The sequence below is a fragment of the Chaetura pelagica genome, unplaced genomic scaffold, assembly GCF_000747805.2.
Source record: "Chaetura pelagica isolate M959 unplaced genomic scaffold, ChaPel_1.0 scaffold82, whole genome shotgun sequence".
Taxonomy (NCBI): Eukaryota; Metazoa; Chordata; class Aves; order Apodiformes; family Apodidae; genus Chaetura; species Chaetura pelagica.
The window spans coordinates 6,565,319-6,579,429 of NW_009952990.1; the positions used below are offsets into that span (position 1 = coordinate 6,565,319).

General features: G+C 37.6%; 1 protein-coding gene across 1 annotated transcript in view; it reads left to right on the forward strand.

Moving 5' to 3' along the window:
- ZNF830 (zinc finger protein 830) overlaps nucleotides 1–10,727 on the forward strand; it is a 15,849-nt gene extending 5,122 nt beyond the window's left edge. Inside the window, exons 2-9 of the mRNA XM_009996534.1 lie at nucleotides 936–1,056; nucleotides 1,635–1,668; nucleotides 2,821–3,029; nucleotides 3,365–3,455; nucleotides 4,143–4,206; nucleotides 6,915–6,995; nucleotides 8,336–8,412; nucleotides 10,308–10,727. Of these exons, the coding sequence (XP_009994836.1) occupies nucleotides 936–1,056; nucleotides 1,635–1,668; nucleotides 2,821–3,029; nucleotides 3,365–3,455; nucleotides 4,143–4,206; nucleotides 6,915–6,995; nucleotides 8,336–8,412; nucleotides 10,308–10,491 (861 nt within the window). The 3' untranslated portion in view covers nucleotides 10,492–10,727. The remainder of the gene's footprint in view (nucleotides 1–935; nucleotides 1,057–1,634; nucleotides 1,669–2,820; nucleotides 3,030–3,364; nucleotides 3,456–4,142; nucleotides 4,207–6,914; nucleotides 6,996–8,335; nucleotides 8,413–10,307) is intronic.
- The last annotated feature ends 3,384 nt before the right edge of the window (nucleotides 10,728–14,111 follow it).

A 14,111-nucleotide genomic window follows, 5' to 3' on the forward strand; every position in this document is an offset into this window, starting at 1 on the left:
CTGGGATGTGCTGGGCCTGGGGCCGGGCTGGGGCTGGGGCCTGGGGCCGCCCGGGTGCCGGTTCTGGGGTGCGGAGCCGTCCGGGGAGGAGCGGGAAGGGCGGGGGAGTCGATGTTGTTGTCCCGAGGCTGCGGGGGGAAGTTTGCTGCTCACGGAGGTGTGTGCCGGTAGGGAAGTGCTGAGTATCTGCCGGAAGAGAGTAGTGTGAAAAGCCTGGTTGGTTGGTTTTGCTTGCTGGAAAGCTGTGCCCCTCCGGGAAGGCTGGCACTTGGGAGTGTCGTCCCGTCTCCTTCGAGGGGCGTGCGCTTTAGGTGACGTTGTTCCTACAGTAGCAACAACTTTGTACCGCCACTGGTCTGCAGCCGGGGATTAGAAACCCTCCTTGGCTTGGAACGCTGTTACCTGTGTGTTATCAAGTGATCATTTCCACGTTGTTAAGAAAACAAGCGGTTTTTTGTAATACAGTAGTAAAGATGATGCATTTGTAAAGCAATTTCAGGGAGCTTACCACTTGGATGTAGCCTTAGATCTGTTTGTTTTTTTTAATCCTTTTAAATTCTGTTGCTGCTTAATATTAACGCTTTTAATTTTAAAACGTTTTATATTTCAAGACGTGTTATTAGGATGAGTCCAGCCTTTTTGCTCCTTCCTCCAGTGTTTTGCTGCTGTAAATGTCACTGATCTTTGTCTTTCTTTTCTCACTTGTACGGTTTCCCCGTGTGCAGGTGTCAGTCCTTCTGCCCCCATGTCACATCATTCAAGAGGCTGACAGAATCATTGGTGTTGGTTCTTACATCCATGATGTCTGTTTCAGTGATCTTGTTCTAGAACGATACTATCTGGCTTTAACAAATGATTTTAGAAGTGCTGTGTTTTAAGCTGCAATCCAGAAGTTCCTGCTAGGAAAGCCTCCTGATTTTTTTACTCCTTTACAGAGAGTTGCAGAATTAAAAGGCACAAAGCAGACAGCAGCTGGTTCAGCTGCTAGCACATCATCTCATCCTGTGAAGAGAAAAACTGCTGACACAGAAAATACAGAGTTAAAGAGAGTAAAAGGTAAGGAGAGAAAAGAACTTACCTAGCACTTGCCAGAAACTGGCCATTTTAGATCCTGAATGGTTTTGGTTTGGTTGGTTTGTTTGTTTTCCCTGTGGAAATGAGTGTGAATATATGTGGCTGTTGAGTTAATGTCAGCTTGTTGCTGCTGAAAAGAGATAATTACTTTTTGTCTGACATATTCTTTCTTCTTGAGTTCACTGATCTGGAGAAAAAAGCCCTTTTGGTAGTTTATTTAGTTTTTTGTCTAGGTTACTAGATCAGATTAGGTCACGGAGCTGTGATCTTGATCCAAACAGGAGCAGAAGCACTGTAAGTTAAACAGTAGAAGCTCTTGTCCAGAAGTGGTGGCATTCCTTTTCAGTGGGATCAAGTCACTTGTTTACTTCAGTCCATACATGAAAGCTCATGCTAAAGAAAAGATTGATAATTTTCTTCCCTTGGTGCTACTGAACATACAACTTTATGAAATACGTGAAAGTGTGCATTGGTGAACTTGCTTCTGTAGTAAGAGGCTGTTTGAGAGATGTTTCTTCTAAAAGTATGGGCTGTAAGAAGTGTCCTTTGCTGTTATACAGGTACAGATGAAAAGCCGCATACATCTACATCTGGGTAAGGAGATCTTACTATGTATGGGTTTTTTGTAACGATACCAACTGCTTCATTCTCACCCTGTTCTTGCTCATCTCTCCTTCTGAGCTAACGTTAAAGGTTCAGAGAATCAGCAGATCCCTGGCTCTGCTCATTGTCAAACATGGGTGTACATTCCTGAACAGGGCAGAATCTTATTTGGTGCAGATGAGAAAATCATGGTATTGACTCTAGAGTCTGTGACAAAGCAGAATTTATTTTACTGTCACAATTGGACTTGCAAGGATTAAAATTTGGTGTTATTAATGCAGTTTGCTAGAATGGAAATAACTGGATTGTGGCATGTACTCTTTAATGCTAGCAGACTTCAGAAGACATAGTAGTCTGAAGCTGACCCAGATTTTAAATGTACACTTCTGTATTCACATAATTTACTAACAAGTGTCATCAGCAGATCCTTATTAAGATGTTTCTGTCACTTACAATTAATGCATTTCCTGCAGATGAACTCTTAACAGATATAGCTGTGTAATTGACTTCAGGTGACTGGGGACATTTTTGTGGGGTTGATAGATACCACATGAGGCCTGCAGGTTTCTCGTACACTTTTTCACAGGACAAATTATTACTATCTTGCATAGATATTATGTGCTGTTATCTTGACTCTGGGAGACACCTTGTATAAGCTTTTCGGTCTGTGTGCAAATTTGAGAGGTTCATTATTAAACTGATTGGTGTGATTATTTTAAAATATTATCTGGAAAAATACCTGACTTGGAGGTTTGCAGCTATTCTAAGCAAATCCAGGTTTTCTTATTGCTGAGCCTGTGTGGCTTTTCTACAGAATTACCTAAGCTGCTATCCCTCCAAATGTACTTTGTTATATGGAGTTTTTATTAAGGTTTCTGATACTGAATATTCAAACTAAAAAAAAAAAAAAAAAAAGTAACTGAAAGGTGTTTCTAGAGTTTACCTGAGCATTTCTGAGCAACTTCAAACAGAAGCAACAAGTGTGTTCTCCCTTCAGACAGTAGTTCCATTCATAGCTGCTCAGTTTAGGGTATTGCACAGTATTTAAAAAATTGTATTCCTCACAGATTGAAGAGGCTTCAGGTAATCAACTGTGGCTGATTTTTATGAAATTTTGTACAGTTATTGTGTGTTCTTTACTAGGTTACCGGCAGATTTTTTTGATGACAAGGAGCAAGATAGTGCAAACAAACACCCTTCAAAGTCTCCGGGTCCCAGTTTATTGTCAGGAAATTATGATGATGAAGATGATGATGATGAAGAGGAGGAACAAGATCAATCAAACAAATCATCTGTTTTGCATAAAACTGAAGTTCCAGCTCCAGAAGTAATAGCTAATTCTCTGCCTGCAGGTAATGCTGACTGAAACAGGAGGTGAATCAGGAAGGAGAAGCTGTTTTTTACTGATGATGGAAAGGTTTAAATTTATTTTTCTAATTATTGCTGTTGGCTGGTTAGGGTGTATAATACTGGAAGTAGAGCAAGGAGACTATGGTAGTTTGTTATTGTGTGGTGTTCTCTCTGCGTGCTAATTGATTTTATGTTCTGATTGTTTGAGGCTGTCAAGTGAAATAAGGTCTGGCTGTTCTTCCCTTGATTTAGGAAGGTATTAATTGATATTCCTGTCCTTCCTATAAAGAAGCTTGAACAGTTCTTTTTGTTCACAGGCTTCTGTGCTTTCTTACAGACTTCTTTGACAGCAAAACTACAGCTACTCCTGTAGTTTCCCATTCAGGATCTATACAGAAACCAGAGATACAAGAGAAGATAGTGGAAAGGTGAGCAGTCAAATCAAACATTGATACATTTGGGAACTGTAAATAAACACTGCACTTCCAGGAAGTACAGGTGGTGATCACTTAGAAGTCTGTCATGTTGTTAACTTGTATTCAGAGTAGTTTGCATATAAATCAGCATCTGGCATTATTTCAGACAGGTGTTTCACACCTTGGGGGCAGGATAAGACATGGAGCAGTGCCATACAATGTTAGCCATCTCAATTTGCAGTTTTCAAAACAGGATGCATTTGAAGCTTAGTGTCAACCACTGCTTTTAACTCTTTAAAGAAAACCATTTTCTTGTTCTGTAGTAATGATTCTGCTCGCTTGAGTGCTTTTTCAGACAGTGGTTTAGGCTTTCAAAAGTAGAGACTATGTTCTTAGAATTTTTGGGTGCTCCACACACTGGCAAGAATAGTTTTAAGAAGCCTTAGACATCTGTCTTGTTTTGACAGTGATGTTTAAAACTGCCTGTGCAGTTCCTTGTAAGTTAGATAAGATGAAACTGAAGAAACAAGTTTTGATGGTTGTAGGTAGAACTCTGCATAAAATAAAAAACGCTTTCTTAATTTCTGGGTCCTTTTATAAAAGTTAATGGATTTCATTCTTGACTGTTATTAATTCTACAATAAAGCAGATTGTAAAGTCTTAACTTGGGATAATAGTAATAGTAATGAAATATTTCAGGAAAGAGAACACTGCTGAAGCTTTGCCAGAAGGTTTCTTTGATGATCCTGAAGTGGATGCAAAAGTAAGTGATTTGCTCATTTGATGCTTCTGGTTTTATTTCTGCCAGGCGTATGGATTTTTTAAGTAGTGAAGGTGCTTTTCCAGTTAACTAGTTATACCAGAATGTAAGAAAATGACTGAACTATTTCGGTTCCTATTAATCAGAAGACATGAAAAGGGACAGAGAGGGGCAAGAAGAGCTTGTTAAATAATCTCTTAGAATCTGTGTTTTTATTTTGTTCCCCTTGTGTCTTTCAAAGAAAACTAAAGAACTGTTATTTATTGGCTAAAACACTGGACTGAGACTTGGACAATCTACCTGTTTTTTTGAGTCACCCCAGGAAAGTGTTTTACTTAATTTGTACATCCAATGTGGCCTCTGAATTGACCATATAAAACCAATCCTCTAACATCCTTTGAGATATCCTGTTGAAAAGTGTTAAAAGTTACTATGCAGCTGATACAGTGAATCCTGTTAGAATGAAAATAGGTGGATTATGGCATGCATTGTCATCTCTAGTACTGGCATACCAAAACAGCAATACTGGTTTTCAGCCCTCTTTTACTGCTATGGGGTTTTTCTTATGCTTGGAAAAGAAAAGAAAGGTGCACATTCATTGTGTTTCTCAAAAAAAATCACAACTAAAAATCTTGGAATTCTGATCAAAATCATTCCTACTTCCTTCAGCTTGCATAGTAATGATACACAAATTATGACCAAAATAAACTGATACTTGAAATACAAAGCTTTTTTGATAAAGTTTACCACTGATTTGATTACTTCCCTGCTTTATTTATTGAAATAATAGTATTGTAGGCTCAAAGTATCTTCTTATTTTCCTTGAGTATATTTCCGTTTTTTACGCTGTGGAAGGTTGCTGGCATATTTAAATTGGGTTGTGAGATGGAGCCATGACTTCTCATTTGGAGACATTCCAAATAATGCTTCTTTATATTAAATTTAGTTAGCTCCACTGTCAAAATTACAAGCTTAGGTGTGTCTCTTACTTGAACTAGCAAGATTATTTTGGCATTGCTCATGTCCATGTATTGGCTTAAAGGTGCTTGGTTGGTTGGTTGTGTTATTTTGTTTTGGTTTTGTGAGGGTTTTTTTTTCCCCAGCCTATGACTAATTGGTATGTTACACTTTCCAATACTTTATTCCACCATGAGTTGCGAAACTTCTACAAAGCAGGAAGGTGTATTCAGGGAAAGGAGAATCTGCTTATACCTGTGAGGACACTGGTTAAGTGATCTTTGTTTCTGGTCATTGCCTCAGTTGGTAAAATTTACAAGTGGATACATGTTCCAGTAAACAAGAATTGCTTGTGGGAGCTCTTCTTTTTAATCAGCCCTTTCTACATTTAGCTAGTAGGCACTGAAAGGAGAATGTTTGTCCTATCATTTATATTGTGATGGCTGCAGTGATTCTGTGTTGGAATCATACGCAAAATAGTTTTCAGAATTAACGGTGAGCTTTTTGGAAGGGAGATGAGCTTGCAAAATGTTGGTTTACATCAGGAATTTGGAAAGCATATACATTCTGAATTAGATAAACATTTCAAGGAGGAAATAATATCTTTAGTGTTTAAATTTATTGTAAGAAATACAAATAATTATGAATTACAAAAGACAACCACAATGCTTAATAACACAGTACATACACATATGATAGAAATAATCACAGAACAGAAAAATGAAATGGTGGCTATTACTTTCCAATAACGTAGTTTTTCTGGAAGCTTCTAATTTATCCTATAAACTTAATTCATACTACTGGATTTTATATAACCATTCAGGAACAAAACATACCAATGGTGGTGTTTACCATGATGATGACCAATGTGTTACCAAAAGAGAGGAATGAAGAAGGGAAAAATAAAAGTAATACAAAAAGATGGTGTAATTAATTATTCTGTTCAAACTGCTTGGTTCTCCTAGCTAATATAATTTCCACCCAGTCCAGAGCCAGGCATAATCTTATTACCTAACATATGTTATATGCCACATCTTCCAGTCTCTAACTGTTGAATTTTTGCTTACACAGGTAGATTCTCTTGATTACTTGCTTGCTTTTATTAAAAGCACAGTCTCGTTTTTATTTCCTTAGATCTTAAGCTATTCTTACAGATACTGCTTTTTCAGTCATCTTGTCTTAATGTTGTCTACCACAGAAGAAAAAGCTTTGCATGTTGTTAAAACTGGTATGTAACTGTATTATTTCTTCTGTTAAGCAACAAAATTAGACTTGATTTTAAATATAGTCGGATTATATAACACCAGTCAGACCAGAGACTGAATAATTTGATATTTTATGTTACGCCAAAGGCAAATAATTCACTGCTTTTTGGTTTGTGAGATAGCTACTATATACAATTGAACAGGCAGCTTACATAAGTATTTAAAAGTTATCACCTGACATAGTGAAATTACAGACCATCAAATTAACAGTCACTTTTTTAACCTAAACATTCCACACCACCCATTCTTGGTCAATTATTCTTTAATGCTACAGTAAAGGATGTTGTTTTAATCCAGGATTAGAGTCAGATTTTTCCTCCAAAACCATCGTGCAGCTGCACTCTTTATACATTACATAAACTGAAGTATGTGGACCAGGCTTTTTTGAGAACACAGCATAATTTGTCACATTTATCCAGGTGTTTTTCAGTGCCCCAAAGAGTCTGTAGATATAACCTGTTAATAAGCCTGTCTCTTTATGTTCCTTAGGTGCGAAAAGTTGATGCTCCAAAAGATCAGATGGACAAAGAATGGGATGAGTTTCAGAAGGCAATGCGACAGGTCAACACAGTAAGTAATGGAATCTATTTTTATTGATTCTAAATACTATACACAATAAGGAAAACAACAGTTTCATGCAGCTCTGCAGAATGACTGACATCTGCATTTGTCAGTTGTTTGTTGCAATGCAGTGTGTGGTTAAATGCACTTTATAAATGAGCAAAGGTTCCTTATATTTTCCCTGCTATTTTAGGGAAATTATATTGAAAAAACTCTTGATCAGGATCTAGTCATCAATATATATATAGTTACATTTGTTAACTTGTTTTGTATTTAAATACAATAACATAGATCAGATCCAAATGGGACATAATCATGTGCTCTTCTTGTTTCTTCTTGTATAGTCACATTTTAACCTTGAAACAAAACAGAAGACCACCTTTTTGTATTTTTCAAAAAGGATCTATAAAGTGTAGGTAACCCGGGTTTTGTGATTAATTTAAATGTATTGGAAAGGAACCCCAACATTTGGGAAAGTGACAAAAAATTTTGTGTGTGAGAGAAACATAAGTTGGCCACAATTTTTGCATACTTCAATTTTTTTAACTGTTTAGAATTGCATGGAAAGTCTTCCTGGAACAGGTTTTTATCTGCCCTTTTGTACAATATAAAACTGTCACTAAAGATACTTGGTGGTCTCAGTGTTTTCCTAGAATAGTTGGATAGTTTTTTCAATTTTAGTTGTAATGTCATATGTCAACTGCCAAGAAAAGTGGTGCCAAAAAAATTGTCATTGCTCATTTTAAAGTGGTCAGCACTATAAACAGAGCGAATGTTGATACAAAAGCAGTGGTGGATACACTTTGCTAGCATTAGCCATTCAGATAATTCTTCAGCTTAGAAGGAATCTTCTCAGTTATGCGTGGACCATTGATTGCATAGCATCTCCCAGACATTCAGATTTGAGAAAGTATATGCTGAAAAAAATAACAGGTTAGAAACACTTCGGGATCTAGTGGATTATTTAACCAGTACTTTCAATAAGTTTGTGTCATTCAGTCCCAAGCATTGGGATATACCTCCTGTTTCAGCCTCAGACTTTGGATGCACATAGTTTGTTTATGCTCAGTTTCAAATAGTAGTGTATTCAAGAATTCCAAAGGTTAACCCCAAAGTGGCCAAACTACTTTTAGTCTTAAGAAAAAACATTTTCATTTCAAATTAAACCAGATCAGTTATTTTCTGCATTTGCCTCCAGAGTCTTTTGTGAAGGTGGGAGTATATGTATACGTATAGGAGATTGACATTGACTTGAGGTAGAGGGGAGGAAGGGAAGGCACAGACATCAAAAAGGAACAACAGTGGAATTCAGGATGAAGGTGGATTTTCTTAGAGCTTTTCTGGTTTAGATTTCAGAAGCAATAGTGGCAGAAGAGGATGAGGAGGGACGACTAGATCGTCAGATTGAAGAAATTGACGAGCAGATGTAAGTAGATCAATTTTACCTCAAACTTTCTGTTCTCCAGTAATGGATCGCTGTTTAACTAGAGCGATTAAAAACCATTTTCATCTTCTGTGATACTACCTTTCTGTGATACCACCTAAATATTTGGAGGAGAGAGATTCCCTCAAATTACAGGATGATACCTCACAAAGCCATTAATTTTGCTGCCAAGTTACGCAGTTATTTGCAAGAGAGAATGCTCTATATTCACTGAAAGTATAGCAAGCAGGTACTGGCAAAATAAAGCAACATAAGGCAAATTCTTTGAACAAACTGTCCCCTTGCCCCTGTCAGATGTCTTAATTTGTATTTCTTTGTGAATTCTTATTTATGTTGAATTTATGTGCATATTTTTTAAAAAAGTTTGATATTCTGCACGGAATTAAAATTCCAGTAACAAGATTTGTACTCTGACCACACATTTGCTGTATAGAAAATGCCCTTTTCTATGACTAAATCTCCTAGTTTATAAAAGTTTACTTAAAGGTTTTGTTGAAAAATGTCCTTCATTACATGAAGCAGTTTGGGGTTTTTTTTGGTTATGTTGAAATGGTAGGTGTAGCAGTTGAATAAGCATTATTTGAAACTCTTAAGTAACCTGAACTACAGCTTAGTGGAACAGACCATTACCGTTATTATGCAGCTTAACACATTGATTAGCAGTGATTATGGCAATGCCAGAGATTAAAAAATAATAAGATGGATTCTAATTTCAATGAACCTTGCAACAAAAAGAAGACACTAAAAATTAAAGCAAGACTTAAGCCGTCTGCTCAGATTTACATGCTACAAGTGATCAGCATATGATAGCGACAGCATTGGGTTCAAACTGGGTTTTGCTAGCACAGGGATGTCTTTTAACAATGTTCACGTAATTTTGGAGAGGGGTTGAGCTAAACCTGGTTGTCTTTAAGCATTCATTTTTACCAGTAGCTTAGGATGCTATAGTATGTAGAACCAAATTCAGAAACTTGTAGAGAATTTCAAGTTTGTTACCATATGATTTGTCCCTAAAAAAAGTTTCAAACAGATGTTTAAAGGCTGCTTTTGTAGCTTTGTCTTCTGAGTGCATTTAAATGCAGCCTATTTAAAATTAAATTCAAATTACTTCCAGTGACATTCATGTTCTCCTTAGCATTCAAATCTTTATCTGTGACCACCTACAAGTCACACCGTATTGCAGCTATGTAAGGAGAAACAGGATCCAGATAATAATCTTTCCTTGTTGACTCCTCCTAGGAAATAGGAATCAAAGGAGCAAAGCCATACTTAAATCAGGGTGATACTACTTTGCATTTTCAACAAAATACCCTGTTAAAATGGCTAGAATAATTGTAGTAAAACATATTTCAAGGACAGGACTTTTGAAGTAAATGGAAAACTGAAATTTGTGGATTGTGTGTCCTTAAGCTGTTCTGTTATAGCACAGTGAGCAGGTGAAGGTTCCGAACACTTGTGCAGCTTTTTTATTTTCAGAGATGCCACCATTAAGTTATTAAAAAGGACAGTCAATTGATACCTTACCTTTCTACCCTGTATGAAACCCAGAAGTGGAGCAGAGAATACTATCTCTTCTCGTATGGAAATGGATGTTGGTTCTGTACTTTCTAAAAAAACGCTTTGGTGGTGGTATTGCAGTTTTTAAATACTTGGGTTAGATCTCATTGCCATTGTGGGAATCAACCACACCTCTGCCACTTCTTTCCACTTGATTAATACAGAGAAGGTACACTAGCCTACTGAAAGTGTATTTTTAAATTGATGGGAAGCTGTGGAGCTTTTTTTTATTCAAAGTTGGAGAAGCAAAATCCAGGACTAGAAAATCCAGTGAATGTGAAAAGGCCACAAGTATTAATAGATGGTTTACTTTTCAACAGTGAATGTTATCGCCGTGTTGAGCTTTTACGTAACCGCCAGGATCTGATGAAGGAGAAGTTAAAGAAAGCCATGAGATTAAAAGCAACTCAAGAGAAAGAGGATGAGGCTATTGGTAGCGAAGATGAAGAAGAATTGCAGGATTTGCTGTCTCAAGACTGGCGGGTGAAGGGGGCTTTGTTGTAGTATTTCTGCAACATGGTTGATGCTCTCTTCATCTGTGATGTTACTTCCATTGTTAGAAGTGAGATACTTTTGTTAAATATTTATTTAAAGAGGATGGTGAGTTGGTAAAGAGCCAAGTGTATTAAAAAAAAATAATCTTTGTAGATCTACAGTGATGTATTACTTGCTGCAAAAACTGTATATTGCAAATGTTTTACAATATTGAATGTACCCTTCCTATTAAAATTCTTGGTTCCCTACCAGAGATATTAATATTACCAGAGGTATTAATCAAGTAACTGAAGAATTTCTAAAGTTTTGGAAGCATTACCTATGTCTGGTCATTTTGAGACTTGGTTTGTTGTGCATAGAAGTAAAGGACTAGCAAAAGTGATAGTGTATAGCATTTTCCCAGGCGGGGGGGTTAGGGAAAGGAAAATATTATACATTCATGTTATCTTAAAATTTGTAAGTTCTGTTCCCTCCATTGCCCTACCTTCCAATAAAATATGTACATTTTTTTCAGGATCTGTTACAGTTTGTGTGTATGTAAGGAGGCCAGGCTAAGAAATGTTGAGCTACAGCTTCTCCACAGGGAATGCTCTGTGATGTGCCGCAGGCAGTGCTGAATGTTTTTCTTTATAATCTTGTTTAGCTTAGTGCAGACATAGTGTAGCCTACCTCACATTTAATGAACCAGAGGGATGAAACCACAACAGTTACGTATTTGCATAACTAAATGAAAGGGTGACAAGATGCCAGAGAGCGGAAGGTACTGCCCTGGGAACTGATGAGGCAGAATCATTTATCTAGCTACAAATACTGGCAGTTTTCTAAAGATACTATCTTGAGCACACAGATTATCTGGAATTGATTTTGGTTCTGATAAACACAAAATCAAAACCCAACAAAATTAACAACACTGGGACATGGAAAGCAGAACTCTTGAGCTTTGGTTAGTGTCTTTTTTAATTAAATGTTTTTATTACTTTTTCAACTCTTGAAACATTTAAAATGTGCTGAGGACTTTTGAAACAAAATAGGAGAAATGTGTGGTTTTATTTTTATCAAAAACTGAAGTTGCTTAACTTTGTCCTGTTTTTAAAAATTCTAGTTTTAAAACAAGTTAGTAAGGTTACAAAAGGAGAAAAAAAACTTTGTTCTTTTGAGAGTGTTCTAGTTACTTGCCTCAAAGATGTTTATTAACCAAGCTATAAAGAGGAAAAAAATAAAGCTAGATGTTTGATTTGCCTGTATTGGAAGAAAGACTTGATATGATGGGAGCCCCTTCCACATTACGAGATAGTTTTTTACCACTCCTGGTTTCCATGATCTGTCGGTTCAGCTTTGTATTTATAAAGCTGTCAGAATTCAAGCCATGGTCTTTAGCAGAGTGTTGCATCCATTTACATGTTGTCTTACAGCCCTTGGGGGTTTTTTTGGTTGATTTAATAACCATAAATGTAAATAGCTGTTACTGCTAAAACATCAGACACAACCCTGCAGTCTTAGGTGACTGTTGAGATAGCAACATTCAGAGAGTATTGAAATACAGAATACATAAACATTCCGAAAGTATGGAAACAATGAATGTTTTGGCAAGCTGGAGAAAACTTAGTTGGGCCAAAGCTGAAATAAAATTGCCCTCAGTAGCATGAAACATTTGAATATCGATGCATAAGGTACCTTTTATGCTGCAGTGAAATATCTCTAGATCTCTTTTCACTATAAAGATAATTTTCAGCCAAGAGGGTGGTACAATATTAACAGATTGACAGTTTTTTTTCAGAACAAAACAAAATACACTCCCCCCATTTAAACTCAGAACAGCTAATCCAAGTTTCTGATTGTTCTTTGCTTTTCACTCACTCATCAAAGCATAACACTGAACTTTAGAACTCTGCATTTGGCTTAATGTCAGAGAAACAGATGTGACAAAAGTGAGATTACAGTCATGGACATGTATGTTTTTGCAGTATAAGCATGTTAATCTCTTAACTTTATTATTTCAATTTTGTATATATGTGTAAGTTGCATTTTGTACAGGAATCTGCAAATTGGTGGTTTCAACTGCAGATCAACAGGAAAGGAACTGAACATCCAAGCAACTGTTTTAGTTCAGTTGCCCTCTTTATCTAGAGGTAAGAAGCTAGTACAGTGTACGTACAGCTTATGTACAGCGGAGGGAGCTCACACATTCCAATACAAACCAGTGCAGCCCATTATTCTAATTACTATTGGGAGAAGATGGGAGGCATAAGCACCAGATGACTCATCACTCTGTTCATGACCCTTGCATAACTTCTGTTGAAACAGTAAGATGATGGACAGACCAGTGGGTTACGTATTGCTGAGACAGTAACTGACAGCACTGGTCCTTGGTTGATGCTTGTTTAAGAGTTTGCTTGGAGGAATCTCATAGATCTGCAAACAGTCTTGTATACGTTTCATACAACTGTACATTTCTTAACCATTTGAAACAAAGTTTTTAGAGAGCTTTCTGATGAAGATAGAAGTGACTTTGCTCTCTGTATCCTATGCGGCCACTGATGTACAAGTGCTGTTGTGTTCAGAAGGCAAGAAACCATCCTGCTTTTAAGCAATGAAAGCATGGCTGTATGGGAGAAGAGGGAATTACACCAACCTTGCTGAATAGTCAAGCTAATTTACCAAGGTAAATTATCTCCTGTGTCTTAGAAAAACATAGGCATAATTATTTACAATTTGTGTCTGTCCTCAGCTTTAGAAAACAATTTTATGAGCTTCTGATGAGCTATTCAGCTAGATGATTAATCAGAGCAAATAACTTTTAAAAATGTACATCCTTAATTAATTCCAACTTGTTAACTTCCTTGAATTCTCTTTTCTTATTTGTTAACATAATTGTCATGCCTCCAGTACTGCATATAATCTTTAAAAAGTGGTGTCCATCAGGGGTCTGTACTGGGACCAGGGTTGTTTAATATCTTCAGTAACGATATTGACAGTGGCACTGAGAGCACCCTCAGCAAGTTTGCTGATGACACCAAGCTGGGTGGTGCAGTCAATATGCCAGAGGGACAGGATGCCATCCAGAGGGACCTGAACAAGCTGGACAAGTGAGCCTGGGTGAACCTCATGAGGTTCAACAAGGCCAAATGCAGGGTCCTGCACCTGGGTCGGGCAACCAGAGATATCAATACAAGCTGGGGGGGAGACATGCTAGAGAGCAGCTCTGTGGAAAAAGACCTGGGGGTACTAGTGGATCAAAAGCTGGACATGAGCCACCAATGTGCAATTGCAGCCCAGAGGGTCAATTGTGTCCTGGGCTGCATCAAGAGAAGTGTGGCCAGCAGATTGAGAGAGGTGAATCTGCCCCTCTACTCTGCCCTGGTGAGATCCCATCTGGAGTACTGCATCCAGCTCTGGAGCCTCCAACACAAGAAGGATGTGGGCCTGTTGGCACATGTCCAGAGGAAGGCAACAAAAATGATCAGAGGGCTGGAGCATCTCTCTTATATAGACAGGCTGAGGGGGATTGCGGTTGTTCAGCCTGAAGAAGAGAAGACTCTGGGAGGGCCTTTTAGCAACCTTCCAATACCTGAAAGAGGCCTGTAAGAAGGCTGGGAAGACCTGTTCACTAGGGCATGTAACAACAGGAC